The sequence below is a fragment of the Podarcis filfolensis genome (assembly GCF_964270895.1).
Source record: "Podarcis filfolensis genome assembly, chromosome: 4".
NCBI lineage: Eukaryota > Metazoa > Chordata > Lepidosauria > Squamata > Lacertidae > Podarcis > Podarcis filfolensis.
The window spans coordinates 64,259,171-64,277,585 of record NC_139607.1 but is presented as its reverse complement, the minus strand read 5'-3'; the positions used below and the strand labels follow the sequence as shown (position 1 = coordinate 64,277,585).

Sequence of the window (18,415 nt, the reverse complement as noted above, 5' to 3'; positions counted from 1 at the left end):
CAGGGTGACCGTGTGGAAGGAAATATCAGTCACATGAATGCTCAGTGCACACCTGTGTCTGCTGTGAGAAGCCAAATCCCATTCTGATATAAGTTGGAATCTTTGGCCAACTAGTTGCAGGCTTTTAATACATGCTTGAGGCTTCCAGTAGTATTAAAGGTGAACTGCTATGATGCTATAAGATAAATTAAACAGAATCTATTTACATGGTGAATGCTCTTTGCTAATTAGGCTTCTGGGTAATTTCCCTCAAATTTCATTTAGGTTCTGCATTTGTTTACTCGGTGGTTTAATTATTTTTAATTAATCCCCTTTTTAAATAAACAAATCATCTGATTATTTTGCAGAAATATACTTGATAGAAAGTCTTGTTATGACCTGAACCTGATTTTGCTGCTGAAGATATATAGACCATAATATCTCTGAAACATGAAAACATTTCTGATGACACTTGCTGAGCTTGTTTGTTTAAAATGGGTTCAGTAGCATCTCATTTAAAAGATCTTGGAAGAATCAATTGGCTGTTGCAATTTCTGTTGCTAAAATCAAAAGCAGTTACAAACTGTTAAATGGGAAGCACTACAGGGTGAATGCTTCGTTTTTAATTATTATCTTTTTTTCCAGTATATGAAGCAGGAAAGGCTGCGAAGGCTGGATACCCTTCAACCGTTACATCAATCCCTGGGCCTTATTATATTCCCTCTGTCCACTCTGCGGCTGGAGTCCCATCTCATGCTGTCCTGATGGAGAAGTCACACCTTCCTCCCTTGGCAGCAAGTGAATCCAGCGCAGGAGGACAAAGTGGTAATCTGGATGCTTTCTGGGTCTTTGTCAGAATATATCAGTAGGGCCCTCAAATGAAGCAGAATAGGAGGAAAATGTATACAAGTGTATTCACATGGAATTAAATTAACAAAACCAAGGGATATCCTCATTCTAACTGGAAAAGTTTTGAGATTAGGAAAGGGTGACTTTTCCTGAAAAATAAGGTACAAACTTCTTTGTATGTTTTTTGATGGACAGTTGTAGATCAAAATTAAGAAATGTGCGAGTTTGCACAATCATGCAAAGTAAAAACACAAATCCTTTTTGCACCTCTGCTTCATCTCTACCACTCATGAGCAAAAATTTATGGTATTATATATATTTTCCCACCACATATTTTGCCTGGAATTTTTTAGAAGAAAACCATGCCCCATTTCAAGTGTTCAGTGTGGTGGCAGCATGCCCAGTGCATATTTCCATGTGCTTTTGGTTATGTCACACATGCCTTGAATCAGTACTGATCTGTGATTAAGAGACAGAGAAAAACTTTGTGCAATCCTATGGACATTGGTCAGCAGCAAGTTCTGCTGAACGTAGTGGAACGTGCTTAGGATAGCACTACATGCCTTTTTGCTTATCAGTGATAGGCAGCCAAAGAAAATGGCAGGTGTTCTTTATCAACAGTCCTGTGCAATACTTTAGGATCAAATGCTTGTACTACTAGCTCTTGAAACGGCATGTGGCATTTCGGAAGGAAGAATCTAATTGGTAATAGCAGCACTGCACTGAGATGACATTCCTGAAAAAGCAATTGATGACCAAATACTGGCAATAAAGCTCCTGTGCCCTTGTACTAGTGTACTGACCTTTTGAGGGATCATTGGAAAAGTCACTGGAAAAAAGGGTTTAAATAATCTGTGCGTTTCTGCTCTCCTCCACTCAAAATAAGAATGGATGAGTTAAGGGGAACTGTTAAAACATTCTTTCATTATTAACAAAAAGATCTGGAGCAGATTCAGGAGTGATAAATCAGTATTTGACCAAAAGCAGAATTATATTGAACTGAAAAGTATCATAAACAACCCAACATGTTGTGTGTGTGCTTTAAATGTCACTGCACAGAAATGGCTGTACTGAACTAGGATGCTCAGTCGACACATACTTTGAAAAACAAGCCAACAACCCACTGCATTTTTCATTTCATTGTTATTGGACATGGTGTTGGGTCTGCTTCTCTGAAACTACTTTAAATTGGTTGCATACATTATAAAGCACGGCTAAATCCTTCCCACCCTCTCACTTCTCAGGTACCAGGCATGGGCAATTGTTATAAATACTGTTGCATGGGTTACTATAATCATCTCTGATTTATATGGAATAGATAATGGAATAAAATCCTGACTGAATGACTCACAAGAACTTTACTGACCACACTAGACATTTCTTTAAGGCTGCAAATATGTTGCACTTACTTGGGAGTAAGTCCCATTAAGCTCATTTTTTATTTTAGGAGTGTCTTCCTTAATGGTTTGGGATCAGTCAACAAATCTAAACTCACTCTGATATTCATATCTACATCCCACAAAATAGGGTATATATTTTTCCTACTACACAGCTGCAATGGGGCTGGGGGGGGGGAGGATGGCTAATTTCCCTGTCAATTACAGAAATTATGCAAGCTACCCAAATAGATATCCAAAGGCCAAAATAACCTCTGGGACTACAAGAGATGATGACTGTATAATGCCACTCTAATTTCCATCAAGGTCACTAGCAGTTAAAAAGTCACTTTCATAAACGGAAAAGATGAATAAAGTTTTATCGTAATAATAAAGAGACATTCATATTGGAAGAAGCACCACGTCATAGACACTCTTGTTGGCAAGAGGCAATAAACACAATGTTTGAGGAAACTGGCATTCACTGCTGTTATTCAAATTAGGCATGATCCCACACTTTATAGTTCCATATTTTAAAGGTCCACTTATTTCAGAGAAGAATGCGCTGACTTTTCCACTGAAATCTTCAGGGTTTGGAAGTGTGTAATTGTTTGTGAATTTCCCTGTGGCTTTTGAGTTAACGAACACATAAGATTCTGTTCTCCCCTGCAATCAGGAACTAGTTAGGCATCCTGATTTGATTCTTAGTTTAGGAGGACTTGAAAGTTATTTTTTGGAAAGAATACATACTGACCAGTTATTTACTACTTCTCCAACAGTGCGGAAAGGCTACCGTATCCAGGCTGACAAAGAGAGAGATTCTATGAAGGTGCTGTACTATGTCGAGAAAGAACTGGCTCAGTTTGACCCATCGAGGAGGATGCGAGAGAGATGTAAGAGATGGAACTTGTTCAGCTATTTCTAGTAAAACCCAACATTGTTTCATTCAAAATAGAATGGAATGTTAATGCAAACTCCCCTGTCCCCTTAACCTGTAATGGTGATCGCACTGATATAAACTATTTGGTGAAGACTGGGCTACTAACAGGATGCAAAGTAACATGTTTCTTCAACAAGGCATCCACCTTTCTTAATTGCACCACATCCACATTCATCTCCCTCCCTGCCATTTTTTAAAAAATTGGAAACAGTTTTTAAAATATTGAAATAAGTGCTTCAGGAAAGGGGTTGAATGTGAGTTAGTAATGCCATCAGTTTCCACCAACCAGCAGGGTGAACAATTGCCTTCTGCTGTAAAGACACAGAAATGGTTTCTTCTGAGTTCAGTCCGGGAGAGAAAAACACAGTGAGTGCATTTCCACATAGGGCTCACCCCCACATTATGTATGTCTGTACACATCCATCATTTCTAGCAAAAGATGGCAGGAAATAAATTGCTACATACTGAGGTGGTCCAAGTCACTGACTCATCAAGTCCATTCAGATATGTCTAATACAGTTAAAAAAAAATACAGATAAAAATGCTGCCCTCTATTTTTAGCATACACATTCAATAGATTCAGCCCATTAGTGCCACTTGGTCCTGGCTGTCAGAGATACACAAGCTGCCTCAATCACTTGACAGACTCAAGGAATGACTTTAATCACAGCTTTGAGGGGAAAAAACTAAAAAATTACATGGTGTACTCAAGCAGTCATCACTGAACATGCTGCCATTTCCACCCACAAGAAATACTATAAAAAGGTTTCCTCCAGATTGGGATGCCTAGGATCCAGATGTCACTATGTGCAGTGGGTTAGGCAATGGGGGTGATGGGAGGGAAAGAGCACGTCATTTTAAAAAGCTAAGTTTGGTTAATCACACAGAGCCGGTCTATCTCCCACTCCAGAAAGAGTGAGACAGAATGCATATAATTCTGACACACAGTAGGGTGCTTCTCCTATGTTTTATTGCTATGGAGGAGTACCTGTGAAAAAATGCATATGGAAATCTTTATGAGCAATACAGTGTATACATTGGTTTTGCATTAAGAATCCAAAAAAATCTACTTGGGTGCATTCAGGGGCTGGGACAAGTCCTGTTGATTCCCTGTACCTTTTTCCTTTTCAGCAGCAGACCCTCACGCCAAGTTAGAAATGTTTTTCCAATACCTTCTTACTTTCTTACATGAAAGACTGTTGATGGTGAGAGACAGTACTACATCTCTCACTGACACGTAGAGCTAGCCTTGTGGTTCTTTGGATCTGTAAGGGAGCAGGTGGTGCTGTGGTCTAAGCCACTGAGCCTCTTGGGCTTGCTGATCGGAAGGTCGGCGGTTCGAATCCGTGTGACGAAGTAGGGAAGAGCAGCTTAAGTAGTGCTCTGTGTTGCCTCTTTCCCTTTTGAATCTGGTGCTTTGGGTTTTTGTTTTTGTTTTAGTGATGATGAGAAACATTGGTCCACCATAACCTTGGAGTTGCCTGAAGGTGGGGCATACCATTCTTCCCATAAGTTCCTGTTGTGGGTGTAGGCAGGTTTGTTGTCCCCAAATTGGTTTATACTCTTCTTCATAGGAATGAATGGCAGCGAGATGGGCTCCACAACCCCATAGTCGCTTTTGGGTGGACTTAACCATCCAGGGGTCCTTTCCCTTTTTGCCTTCTTTGGATCCACTCATGTAGTCATGTATCCTCATTTTTTAAAATTGCAGATTTTATCTGTGTAGCATTGATAATTATTTTATGTGCACTGCTTTGATATTTTTTTGATTGGTTTATATTTTTTAATAAGAAAAGGTAAAGGAAAAACAGTTTTAGCATTGCTTTTGATAACTAAATTCACATTTCTGATAAGGTTGGTTTGACACAGACAAGTCTTACTTCACCACCACCATTATTATTATTATTATTATTATTATTATTATTATTATTATTATTATTATTGAATTCATATGCAGGCCTATACCTGGGGGTCTCAGGGCGGTTCACAGAATAAAATCAAAATATAAAACCACACAAATACATAATAAAAATAAAACCAACAACCCAATAGCCCCCTCACCATTTTTATAGTTCTCTCTCACACATACACACAATGTTTATTTTCATAAAAGAAAAAATTCTACAGGTAATCATCCATCCAGAAAGGATGGATCTGTTATACAATATTTAGATATTCTATACAACATCTAGTGTTTCTTGAGGAATTAATTCTGTTCTGGTATGCGAAGGCTCTCCAACAATCCATGAGCGTTAGATTGCTATTTTCCCCAATGTCTTTTGAGTTATTTTTATCATCTCCATGGTTTCCAGCATTTCTGTGCCTTCTTTCATCCCAGACAATAACACCATCTCAGAGCTCAGCTCCTTGCATGAGGAAGATGCCAACTTCCGCCAATCTTACCGCCAGGTGCGCAGGAAGCCGCTTCCCCCTTCAGGAGACATGGATGGTGATGCAGAATACTGGGCAGGAGTCATCAGTGGAGGTGGCACATCTAGGCCACAGACATGCTCTGATTACAGGGCAGAGAGGGGCAGCCTGAGGCTCAGGTGAGTGCAGCTCCTGGGAGAAGGGGAGAAAAGGAAGGGAGGGAAAATGCCTTTTGCTCTCCTGATTTCCCTCCTTTTTCTTTCTAATTATTGCGGTCCACATTTTTTAGGAGGGGGCAGGGGGAGGTGCTTGAATGACAATGAAGAGAGTAAGAATCAAAATGGCAAAGATGGTGAGGAGCTTTGAGAAAAATTCCTGTGAATAAAGGCTGAAGGACCTGGGTGTGTTTATGTTCAGAGAAGAGATTAATATAAAAGGTGATTGAAAATGTCCTTCGATCAGCGGGGAGCCCTGGTTGATGCTATCGCCACTGGATGTTGCCTTCTTGGTGCTGACCCACAGCAAGGCCTTCTTAGTAGTGGTTTCCCATTTGTGGAATTTCCTTTATTTATTTTCTTTCTATCCCAACTTTCTCCCAGCATGAATTAAAACAAACCAGGGAAGGCCCTCCCTGGTGAGGTTTCTCTCTCTTTCCCCACTCCCTCATTATAAACATTGAAGAGGAATTTTTGAAAATGCCTGTTCACCCAAACACCTGACGGGTGAAAGATCCTATTCGCAACAACCTTGGAATTATTAGTTGTTGTGAGGTTATATGACTGTTTTTACATGCTTTAAAATATTCTTCATTGTTCTTAAATGTTTTAAATATGTTTTACTTTATTTTAATTGTATTCTTTTTACTACTCCATTGTTTGTTCTCCTAAGCTCCTTTGGGAGAAAGGGTGGGATAGCAATTCTATATATATACATGTGTGTGTGTGTATCCTTTGCTAGGCAGAAGGATATCAGGCTGCTGGCATATGTCATTCAGGTGCTTCGCTTGGGGTTTATTGCTTGTTCACCCTAGGTGAGCAGGCAAGTCTAGTTACAAGACTGGCTTACTGATTTGAAACAAAAAAGATGAACCATTTCCCGTCTCTTTCAGCCAGCAGAGATGCAAGTCAGAAATGCTCTCAAGGAAGAGTTTCTCCATGGGAGTGCCGGCTGTCTCCATGGATGAACTTGCAGCCTTCGCCGAGTCCTACAGTCAGCACGTCTGTCGGACAGAAGGCCCTCAGGAGCCCCGGCGCTTTGAGAGGACAGGATCCAGAGGAGTACGTGGAGGTGCAGTGCAACACCCAGAAAACTCATCCGATGAGTATTATGGCAAGCACAGGGCAGGAAACCGTGAGCCATTGACAGATTCGGATCGGGGCTGGACGTATAGCCCACCCAGGAGACGTGCCCACGAAGAGAAACACTTGCCTAGGCTAGTGTGTCGGACACCGGGAGGGAGTCAGAAGTACGACCACTCCTACCTTACCAGTGCCCTTGAGAGGAAATCGCGAAGCTATGATGAAGGTGGTGATCATGGCGGGACACCTTCAAAGTTTAGCTCGCAATCCAGCCAGAGAGGAGGGACATACTATGCTTGGTCGCCACCATCCACTTACAAACCAGGGCAGCAGCAGCAGCAGCAGCAGCAGCAACAACAACAACAACCTCCACAGCAAGAGGAAGGGGAAGACACTCTGCCGCCATACAGCGAAAGGGAGTTGAGCCGAGGCCCTTCATACAGAAGCAGAGAACAACCAAGCCTGAATAACTCAGATAAGAAAAGGAAGAAAGAACCCAAGAAAACAGTGAGGCCATGTCTGACACTCCTGATCCAAATGGGCTGAGCAAGAATCACCAGGCAGGGTGGCTAGGTTCTGGGCTGATGGGGCAACAACTTAGGGCCGCTTCGTAGTCAATGTTTTTGTACTCTGGTTCTGTTACTCAAGTTGCAACTGGGGAAAGATCTCAGCCCTGCTTGCACAGCTCTTGCAGGGGGAGCCTGAAAATCGTGGTCACTTGCATGTTTCAGTCTTAGGCCTTGGAATCTGAGTACAAAATGCATTATAAAAAAATCTGCCTTGATTCAGAGAACTGAGGAGTACAAAGAGGAATATCTTGAGCAGAAGGTGGCAGGTTAGGGGTTGTTAATAAGAAAGGAAGCAAAATAATCTAATTTTAGTAAATCGTAAATGAATTCTGGGTCACTGATGATGGGTGAAAGCAATAGTTGCTTGATTTGATCCTAGTGACCTGAGTAGAAAGGCACTTCTTTTAAAAGTTTCCAAAGTTCAGAGTCTAGACAACATTTGGAAGTGGTATCTGTTCACCTTATTTTTTGAGCAGTTGGAACAGTTAACTATCTGTCTACTGGTGTTGTTGGATGGGAAAGTTGAAAACCTATATATTTCCTTCTTAATAACTTGTTGCTTACAGCTTGTTGAGTAGTTAAAAGTGTATTTGCACTAGCTGATAATCCACTGATGTGCCAAATTAATTTAGAAGGCTGCCTGGTGCAGTTTGTGACTGACCGGTCAGAAAATTGCCCACTGATCACTCAGTAAAGGAAGCACATTCATGTCAGCTCTGGCCATAAAGAAGTACTGAGAGCACACATGTATAACTAGAGAATTACTGATCTGAGGAAGATCAGTTAGTGCAATTATGTTGGCTTGGGTGATGGAGAAAGGAAGGTCCAAGTGCCATCTGGCAGCTTACAAGGAGCTGCTGTGACCCTTGTACTTGTGGTGAGATTTCTGGTTTTTATCTAGATTCATCCAGACTTCCTTTTGTGCCACGTTTCTGGGTACAGGTCCTGGCTGTCCAGGTCCAGGTCGAGTGGTTTTTCTTTTGACCCAGTGCTTTCCCCAGAACAACTTGTGTTTTACAACTGAATTGAAGCAAATGGCATTCAGGTTTTTTGCAGATTGCCGTTTGTGTCAATTCAGTGGTAAATGTGGATTTTCCCAGGGAAAGCACTGGGACACCGCCCCCCCCCAAAAAAACCCACACCACTCGGACACAGAGCTTTAAAGTGTGGACCTGTGCATGGAAAGTACAGCACAAAAGGAAATCTGGATGAGCAGTTAATTTTGAATATAGACAATGCCACAAAAAGCCTTCCTGAAGCAGGTTGTGTGGAGCCTTGAGAAACTGCACTCTGAGCTCATGATGAAGCACTTAAATGAACAATTACCCTGGACATGGTTTGAACCAGGAATGAAAACAAGGGGTCTTCCAGCAAGCTTTCAGAAGGTACGAATTGGCCCCTTCATATTGAGGCTGTGAGATTGGTGGGCAGGTGGTTAAAGATACAGTGGTGCCTCGCAAGACGAAAAGAATCCGTTCTGCGAGTCTCTTCGTCTAGCGGTTTTTTCGTCTTGCGAATCAAGCCCATTGACGGATTAGCGGATTAGCACTATTAGCGCTTTTAGCGGCTTATCGGCTTAGCGGATAAGTGGCTTAGCGGCTTAGAAAAAGGGGGGGGAAGGAAAAAAAACCCGAGGAACTCGCAAGACATTTTCGTCTTGCAAAGCAAGCCCATAGGAAATTCGTTTTGCGAAGCACCTCCAAAACGGAAAACTCTTTCGTCTAGCGAGTTTTCTGTCTTGCGAGGCATTCGTCTTGCGGGGCACCACTGTAGAAAGATTTGATAAATGCCACCATAAAGCTAGTTAGCATGTAGGGAAGCCCCACTGTAAGAGGCTACTTAAAGCTTCTGAAAGCAGAAGCCAAGCACCCAATTTTTGTTCCCTGATGAGGATACATTTTTTTCTTCATGTTATGAGAGATGTGATTTAGTGTTTCACAGTGTTTGCCTCTCTTTTCCCCCTCAGAATGAGTTCCCAACAAGGATGTCCCTCGTGGTGTGATGCTGTTGTAGAAGAGTTGTGTTAATGGACTTGGAAAACAGAAACAGTGATACTGCTGAGTCACACAGGCTTCCAAGATGTGTGTTCTCACCTGATAATATTCAGACTCTTGTCTGTTTCATCATGTGAATAGAGATCTTGTGCAGAAGCTAGTTCCAACCACTTGCTCTCATCCAGTCAACCCCTTGGAAAGGGGAAGCTCAGTTGACAAGGAAATGAAACATGGAGAAGATTTCTTTTGCCAAGCTCATCTTCTGATCTCCCAGCAAAGATGGTGTCTCCATATTTTTATCCTCAGTCATCTTTGAACCCACAGTATTATGGGAGCTGCTTTCTTGTATGATATATATTCCTCCCCTGATATGACTGACTTCTCACTTGTACTGCTCTGCATCCTAGATTGGACAGGGAAAGTTGCCACAGGTTCAAGGGGCTCTCACCATTTGCTCTTTCTTCCCATGCTGAGACTTCTTGAAAAGGCATTTTCAAGAAATACTGCAAAATCGATTCTACACCCATCTGGAAATGATCCCAAACTGAGAACTGGGGCACTGCACTAAGGGGGACAGGGTAATATTGAGGAACATATTGGAGTTCCTGTAAAAAAATTTTTTTAATGTCCTTCTCATTCAGGAATGGGAGCCACCAGTGAGATTAATGTTTTGTTTTGAAAGTGAAACTTAGTAGATTTTGCTGTAATGAGAATGTGCCATGTTATTTCACTGTTGTCTGATATGATGTATCAGCATTGCCTTACAGTTGAACTATAGCCATAAAAGGCTTCAGCTAGTTCTGCTGATTGGTCCTTTCGTAAGCAGAGCTCAAGCTTGGGTTCTGCTGACAATGATTTTTTTTCTTAATAAAGCCAACTAGTAGACAACAACAGACCTAGAATGAGAAAACCAGGGTGCAAAAGAGGGGAAAATAGCCATTGCTTTTATACTTCTACAAGGACCAATATTGCTCCTTTTCTGGTAATTGGCTGCGGCCATTCAATAAGGCAACAGAAAATTTGAACAATAAATAGGTTGGGTGAAACATCAGCTTTGAAAGTTACTTCATTGTTCACATTTTGTTCTTCTAAAGCATCAATAGCCCAAGAATCTGCCACAATGCTGGGGAGGCAGATCTAGTTCAGAAGTGGCACATGATCCTCAAGAACTTGTTTTATGCTTGGGCTAAGTAGTCAAAATTGAGTGTGATGTCTGACTGCTGTAACCATTGCCTGGGCTCTAGCACTTCTGAGGAAGCAGTGAAGCCAAAACTGAACTGGGTATTTCATACTTCCTTGAAGCTGGCCAGTCCCAAGTGGCATTGCTCAGGCCAGCAGCAGATGAAAAGGAATACTTAAAAATTAGGAACTGTTGGCAGGCTGCCACCGTCTGAGAACACTTGGTCTGCTTCCTGCAAACAAATATTCCCACCTGCGACCCCTTTTTAGTGGACTACAACCTTAGTTTAAGCGACTACAATAAGAGGCAGGAAAGGCAGGTTAGTCAACAATTTAGTCTGGGAGTATCTGGGAGGTTCCTTTGGTTGCATTTTATGTTTCTGGTGCTATCATTCTAGCCTTAGGGCATAGGCTGAAAGCACACAATACAGGAACCTTGCTGAAGCTAAATAGGTCTGGGTCTGTTCAGTGCTTTCATAAGATATTACCATTTAAAACCTATGTATGCTGTTTTGAAAGTGCTTGTGGAAGGAAGGCAGAATATCTAAAACAAATATATAAAATACATTTGTTGTTTCTGTTCCAGCTTCTCAATCCTGCCAAAACCTAATGTTACAAAAATAGCTGGGCTATTTGTGCAGGCTCCTGAAGAGCCTGCTCACAACACAGTTGTGTGCTGCCACTTCTATTCCTGACTGAGCTCTTGTCCTCTTTTTTGTGCCACAGATTGATTTAGTTTTGTCATAAACTGATAGAATATGTGGGGTATGGCAGATCCTGCCGTGTTGCGGGTGATCATATTTCACGTTAATTGCAACACTATGCTTACAATGTTCACAAGAAAGACGTTTCAGGGGGGGGGGGAGTATTTATCCAATACTGCAACAAATGCCTTAGGTATGTTGGCTAATATTCTATCCAGTGACCACGAGAAGCTTTTTGCATCCTGTGTAGCCTTGACGATCTCACACACACAGTTGGAATACATTCTTGAGATAACAACACCATCTTGTGGACATGAGGCATCTTAACATTGCTTCTAGCGTGACGGACAGAGTATTCAGGTTGTAATCCTAAGTCTACTTACTTAAGAGTAAATTGCATTGAAATCAATACGGCATTCCTATAAGTAAATATATAGTTTGGATCACGCCAGCATTTTTCATTGCTTTTTAGAGGGGCAGCTGTAAAATAAGTTACCCTTTCCTGACATTTGTTGCTTAGAAACGCTAACCATGGCTCTGAAGATTGGTGTAAGTGCTGGGGAAATTGCTACATGCGTCTAGAGTGGCTTAAAAGCCAGTACCGGACAATGCAGTGCAGAGGCATTTTGTCCTAGGGTTGAGCTAAATTACTACTATGGTAGTTTTAGAAAGAATTCCCAGGTGAAAAATAAGGGGCATTGATATCCAGTGTTTGTGATGTGGATAGGGGTCTTGCCCACCTCCCGCCCCCCTTCCCTGTTTCTCTTGGTGCTTGAAAGCCTTTATCACAGAACCTTTAGAAATCGATTGAGAGACCTAAATTAAGAACACACATTGAATGAAGTCTGCAGCCTTTCTCACTGATCCTGAACTCACGGTAAGGTGCAAGTCAGTGGGTGCGATGCCAGTCAATCTCTACACATTGCAGGAGAAGACATGAATGAAAAGGCCTTCTGTCTCGAAGCCATAATTCTCTTATCAAATGGAAACCCGGTTATGGTTTCCCCAGGGGCTTGCTGCTTTGCGTAGAAGTCATTTCGGCAAGCTACCACCGAGGGCTGCGGCGAGAAGTGCCCCTTCAGCCATTCCATTATTGTTTTGTAAGAAACAGTAGCGACGTCTTCCGGTGCAAGGAGAGCCCGGGCAATTTCGAATGCCTCCTCTTCGCAGACGCTGAGGAATGTTGCCCTCTTCTTGGCGTCATTGGTGACCTCTTTAGCTTCTAGGAGGAAGTTGAAACGGGTGGCGTACCTTCCCAGTCTCCTGATGCTGGGTTGAACGGCAAGAAGCTGCTGTCGGTTGCCATTCTGAGTTCCTTGGGTCCCGGAGCTGAAGCCTGGATACACGGTGCGAGGCAGCGGTGTGGCAGGCGGTGGTGGTGCAGTGCTGTGTGTGGCAGTCAGCTCAGCGGAATCCTACCTTCGTCGCCAGTGAAATATACTTGGAGTCGAGTGTGAATTTCATGCTCTTTATTCAGCTCATAGTAGCAATGAATGAATCTTTTCCCCAAAACATCTAGCTACAGGTATTTATACATTATTTACACAATGGGCCCTGTGTGATTGGCTAATTCCAGGCTGCTCCTGTAGGCCAATCAGGTTGCAGATTTACCTCCTCCAGAAGCCTGATTGGCTGCTCCTGCAGGCCAATCAGATCACTGATTCACTTTTACCCGGAGCTGGATTGGGTGGCTCCTGCGGACCAATCAGACTGCTGCATTCTGGATCCTATTGTTCTAGGATTCAGCTCAGTACATAACAGCTTTACAGTGGTACCTCGGGTTACATACACTTCAGGTTACATACGCTTCAGGTTACAGACTCCGCTAAGCCAGAAATATTACCTTTGCTTCAGGATGAGAACAGAAATCGTGCTCCGGCGGCAGCAGGAGGCCCCATTAGCTAAAGTGGTGCTTCAGATTAAGAACAGTTTCAGGTTAAGATCGGACCTCTGGAACGAATTAAGTACTTAACCCAAGGTACCACTGTACTTCAAAGAGTTTTGCTAAGTAGTTATAATGCAATCCCCCGCCCCCGTACTGTTATTTACAATATTAAGAGCAACCCTGGTGATGAGCTTCACCTTCATTTTTCTATTCCATGCCACAGCTTTAGAACTTAGCACATTAGCATGAAGAAACAAGCCCAGCTTTTTGTTACAGCTGATCAGTATGGTGAGTCTGCCTGACCTGCTGTTTCTTCCCAGTGTTAGTCCACCTGTTTTCTTCTGCAAGAAAGGTTTCAGATAACAGATGTGCTATGTTCAGTCATATCTCAGCATATTGCAGAACTGGAGTGCTACATGCAGTTTTAACAGCAGAGATTGATCTGGCTGCCGCATTCTGAACTAATTGCACAGCTTTCAAAGGCAGTCACATATAGAGGACATCACGTTACTCCAGTTGGTAAATTAGCAGGGCATGCCCCCAACAGTATGCAGGACCCTCTGTCCCAGAAAAGGGTACAGATGGTAAATCAGTCAAAGCTGATAAAACTGCCTTGGCTTGCTCACCCATGAGGCCTAGATCCAGGAATGTTCACAAGCTACAAACTCGATCTATTAGTGGTGGTGGAGGAGTCATTCAACACAGGCATTTCCATCCCTTTATAGGTATTTAGGCTACCCAGCATGATCAACTCCACCTTGTCTGGATTATGTTTCAGTTCTAGTTTTTGTATACTGCCTGAGCACCCCTTGCCCACCACCAAAGGGCATTTGTCATTCAGATTTAATTATGTCAAGCATAGTGTTTCTGATGTCGCAGAAGCTTGGGCTGGAACCAGAAACATTTCCTGCATCGTCACACATATACGAATGTTCTCCTGTATGAATTCTCTGGCATTTAATGAGGCTGGAATACCCACTGAGGTATAGCTGGTTGCAGCTATGGGGTTTCTCACCAGTGTGGGTTCTTCTATGGTTTATGAGATCTGAGCCCTGCTCAAAGCTTTCCCCACACTCCACACACATTTAGGGCTTTTTTTCCACTGTGGATCCATTGGTGATGAGTGACATGAGATGGTTGGCTGAAGCTCTTCCCACATTCTGGACACTTTTATGGCTTCTCTCCTGTGTGCATCCTTTGCTACAGGCAGAGCTGGCGCTGATTATTTTTCCACACATTGCACATGCACAGGGCTTGTGGCCCATATGTATTCTCTAATGTTTGGTAAGATTGGATCTCTGATTGAAGCTATGCCCACACTCATGACACATATATGGTTTCTGTCCAGTGTGAATTCTCGGGCCAAGTGAGATGTGAGCTCTCAGTTCCCTTAAAGAGCTTTTCTCCAGAGTGCATCCTCCGGTGCAGGACCAAGTCAGAGGCTCCAGCTTAAAGCTCTTGTCACATTCAGAACATACAGACTCGACTCTGGATGTCTCCTGGGACACTGCTCCTGCTTGAGTTTTCTCAAGGGTGTTATGTACTGAAGTTCTCACCCTGGGCCAGCAGGGGGATACTGTAGATAGTTTTCACTCAGGTCCACATATGCAAATAGGGGATTGAAAGTGACGTTCAGTGATTGGATAGTTACAGAAAGTGGTTACTTTTGCGCTGTAGTGGAGCTCCATATAAGCAGGCTGGCTGAACCCTTCAGTTCCGTTCTGTTCTGGCCTGTGAGTAAACAAGAGCTGTTTGAAGAATCGCTGTGTCGTCTGATATGTTCACGCACAACTTAACAAAGACCTTTCCCCAAGCAAGTGGACAGGCTGGATCCTGTCTCTGAAGAGATGTCACACAGGTGCAACACAGAGTTCAGTTGGTTTGTGTAGCTACTGTCCAGATATGGAGCCAGTGAAATATTTTCAATCATGGCAAGTAGCACAATCGTTTCTGCATTCAGAGGCTCCCTCCTGAAGAGTTATTTTATTTGCACCAACACCTCCTGGTCAATAAAGAATCAAGACATATTTAATCCTGAGTATTTTGAACCATACAGCCACAAAAAGACAGGGAGCTGTTGCTGCCAAAAAAAAAGAGGCCAGCCCTGCATTGTTCCCCTCCCAAAGTAAAGAGCAACTGGCCCCCAAAATACACATAGCTACGTGTGTGCACAGTGTGAACACAATATTTTTTTAACAGTTCCATAGAACAGATGAGATTAGGATGAGGATTCCCCATCCCAGTGGTGAGGCACAAGAGCTCAGTCCCTGGTGTTTAGTGGCTCAACTTTAGTCCAGTGTATTCAAGATGTTCAATGTTTACTTCGCTATTGGGACTGATCTACCCCTGAATCTACCTCACGGTGCCCTTCATGCTGAGAAAAATATGGCAGCCTGCCCTGTACTTCTTTGTGATGAGTAACGAAGTAAGGGGAAAAGTTCCATTTGTAACGGACGCACACAGTTACTGCTGGTTCCCCAGGGGACGCTCAGAATTAAGCTTTAGCTAATTTAGATTTCGTACCAAGCACCGCCAGTAAGATGCAAGCGCTGCATTCATAATAATCTGAACACAGGGCAGGAATCAATTGCATCAGCAAATGCTACAGCAACAGTTTGGGCAGAAGTGGGGCAATTCCAAGAGGAAGCCAGGGAGTGCTAAAGGCTTCTCTGAAGGCAGCCACAGCAGTATGCCAAAGTGAAGAGCAGGGCAGAACAGTGAATGCAAGCTACAGTGATAATATGAACTAGAGCTGCTTTTATTTCTTGGTTTATTTTATACAGTTTTTACTCTGGCATCCATCTTGGAACCGCTCCCATGAACACAGGCCTTGAGCATGCTCAGTGCCAACTTTTTCCTCAGAAAACCCACACTTTTGCCTTCTGGCCTCTAGATGGCAACCGTGTAAACATATTTTACCATCATTCATATATCCCTAGGTTAATTTAAGCTATTCACTTCTCATAAGTTTTCCTGTTTGCGCTGGCGCTTGCACAGTATTAGATTTACAGTGCAACCCACTGCATGTCTACTCAGAAATAAGTTCCATTGAGTTCAGTGGGGCTTATTCTCGTGGGTACAGGATTGCAACTGGTTAGTTTATTGCTGGAAGTATGGAAGTCTGTATTTTAAAGATTTGAATATCAAGGAATTTGTTCATAGTTAGGGTTGTCTAACCTGTTCTTGTTGAATGGTCCTCTTACTGTTATTGTTTACTACTGCTGCTGCTGCTTATTTATTTAATATTTAATTATTTAATTATTTATTTACACATACCTTGCCTTTCCCCCCTGACAGGACTCAAGGCAGCTTACACATAAAAACAAGAAATCCCTCAAAACATAGAAACATTGGGGGGCAGTCATTAAAAAACAATTAAACGTTAAAATAATCAAATCTTGTTTAAAATAGGGTATACAAACAACTGCAATAGAAACAGCACAGCACCAGCCCCTTTATTAAAGCGGTCAATTGCCAAAAGCCTGATGGCAGAAGGACAACATGGAGGAAGCCAGTCTGTATTCTCCTTTTTTTTTTTTAAATAATTTTTTATTAAAGGTTTTTATAATAATAACAAACATATAACAAATACATAAACAGACAAAAACAAAAACAAAACAAAAAACATGTACCATTTCATATCTTAATTTCTTATACCTTTCTTCCCCGACTTCCTCATGCCTCCCTTTTCTGTATTCCAAATTCTTATCAATTACTCAGCAAATCTTCCCTTATTTTAATTTAAATTTAATCTAATCTTCCTTATTCTCCTTGTCTTAACCCTTGCTAATAGTAACCGTTTACTTTCCAGTCCAACATCATTCTAACTTTCATTAATTTTGTAGTATTTCTTTAAATAGTCCTTGAACTTTTTCCATTCTTCTTGCGCTGCTTCTCTTCCCTGGTTTCGGATCCTGCTCGTCATTTCTGCCAGGCCCATGTAGTCTATCACCTTCATCTGCCATTCTTCCAGTGTGGGTAGTTCTTGTGTCTTCCAGTACTTCGCAATAAGTATTCTAGCTGCTGTTGTAGCGTACAAAAAGAAAGTTATGTCCGTCTTTAACACCCCCTGTCCGACAATACCCAAGAGAAAGGCCTCTGGTTTCTTAGGGAAAGTATATTTAAATACCTTTTTAAGTTCATTATAGATCATTTCCCAGAATGCCTTAATCTTCGGGCACGTCCACCAAAGGTGAAAGAATGTACCTTCCTTTTCTTTACATTTCCAACATTTATTATCAGGCAAATGGTAAATCTTTGCAAGCTTGACTGGGGTTATGTACCACCTATATATCATTTTCATAATGTTTTCTCTTAGAGCATTACATGCCGTAAATTTCATCCCGGTGGTCCACAACTTTTCCCAATCAGCAAACAAAATATTATGACCAATGTCCTGAGCCCATTTAATCATAGCTGATTTAACCGTTTCATCTTGTGTATTCCATTTCAGCAGCAAGTTGTACATTTTTGACAAATTCTTAGTACTGGGTTCTAACAATTCTGTCTCCAATTTTGATTTTTCCACCTGGAAGCCAATTTTACTGTCCAATTTAAACGCTTCATTTATTTGATGATAGTGCAGCCAATCTCTCACCTTCCCTTTTAATTTCTCAAAACTCTGCAATCTCAATTTATCCCCTTCCTTTTCCAAAATTTCCCAGTATCTTGGCCACTTCGACTCCATGTTTAACTTTTTAACTGCCTTAGCTTCCATTGGCGACAGCCACCTTGGAGTTTTATTTTCCAGCAGATCTTTATATCTAATCCAAACATTTAATAGTGCTTTTCTGACAATATGGTTTTTAAAACTTTTGTGTGCTTTAACCTTGTCATACCACAAATATGCATGCCACCCAAAAATATTATTAAAACCTTCCAAATCCAAAATGTCTGTGTTTTCAAGAAGTAGCCATTCTTTCAGCCAGCAGAAAGCTGCCGCTTCATAATAGAGTTTAAAGTCTGGCAGGGCAAACCCCCCTCTTTCCTTTGAATCCGTTAATATCTTAAATTTAATTCTGGGCCTCTTGCCCTGCCAGACAAATTTAGATATATCTTTTTGCCACTTCTTGAAACAGTCCATTTTTTCCATTATTTGCAATGCTTGGAACAAAAACAACATTCTTGGCAGTACATTCATCTTTATAACTGCGATTCGACCTAACAAGGAAAGCTTTAAGTTTGACCAAATCTCCAAATCTTTTTTCACTTCTGTCCAAGTTTTTTCATAATTGTCTTTAAATAGGTTCACATTCTTAGCTGTCATGCCAGT

At 42.0% G+C, this 18,415-nt stretch overlaps 1 protein-coding gene across 5 annotated transcripts in view; it reads left to right on the top strand.

The window, feature by feature from the left end:
- Positions 1-10,439, top strand: part of ILDR2 (immunoglobulin like domain containing receptor 2) — a 37,301-nt gene extending 26,862 nt beyond the window's left edge. For 3 of the 5 annotated variants that reach the window (XM_083611569.1, XM_083611571.1, XM_083611572.1), the window contains 5 exons: positions 625-804; positions 2,984-3,097; positions 5,483-5,693; positions 6,623-7,372; positions 9,348-10,439. In XM_083611569.1, coding sequence (XP_083467695.1) covers positions 625-804; positions 2,984-3,097; positions 5,483-5,693; positions 6,623-7,358 — 1,241 coding nt within the window. In that variant the 3' untranslated portion in view covers positions 7,359-7,372; positions 9,348-10,439. The remainder of the gene's footprint in view (positions 1-624; positions 805-2,983; positions 3,098-5,482; positions 5,694-6,622; positions 7,373-9,347) is intronic. The other 2 variants (XM_083611570.1, XM_083611573.1) reach the window with 1 other exon arrangement.
- The last annotated feature ends 7,976 nt before the right edge of the window (positions 10,440-18,415 follow it).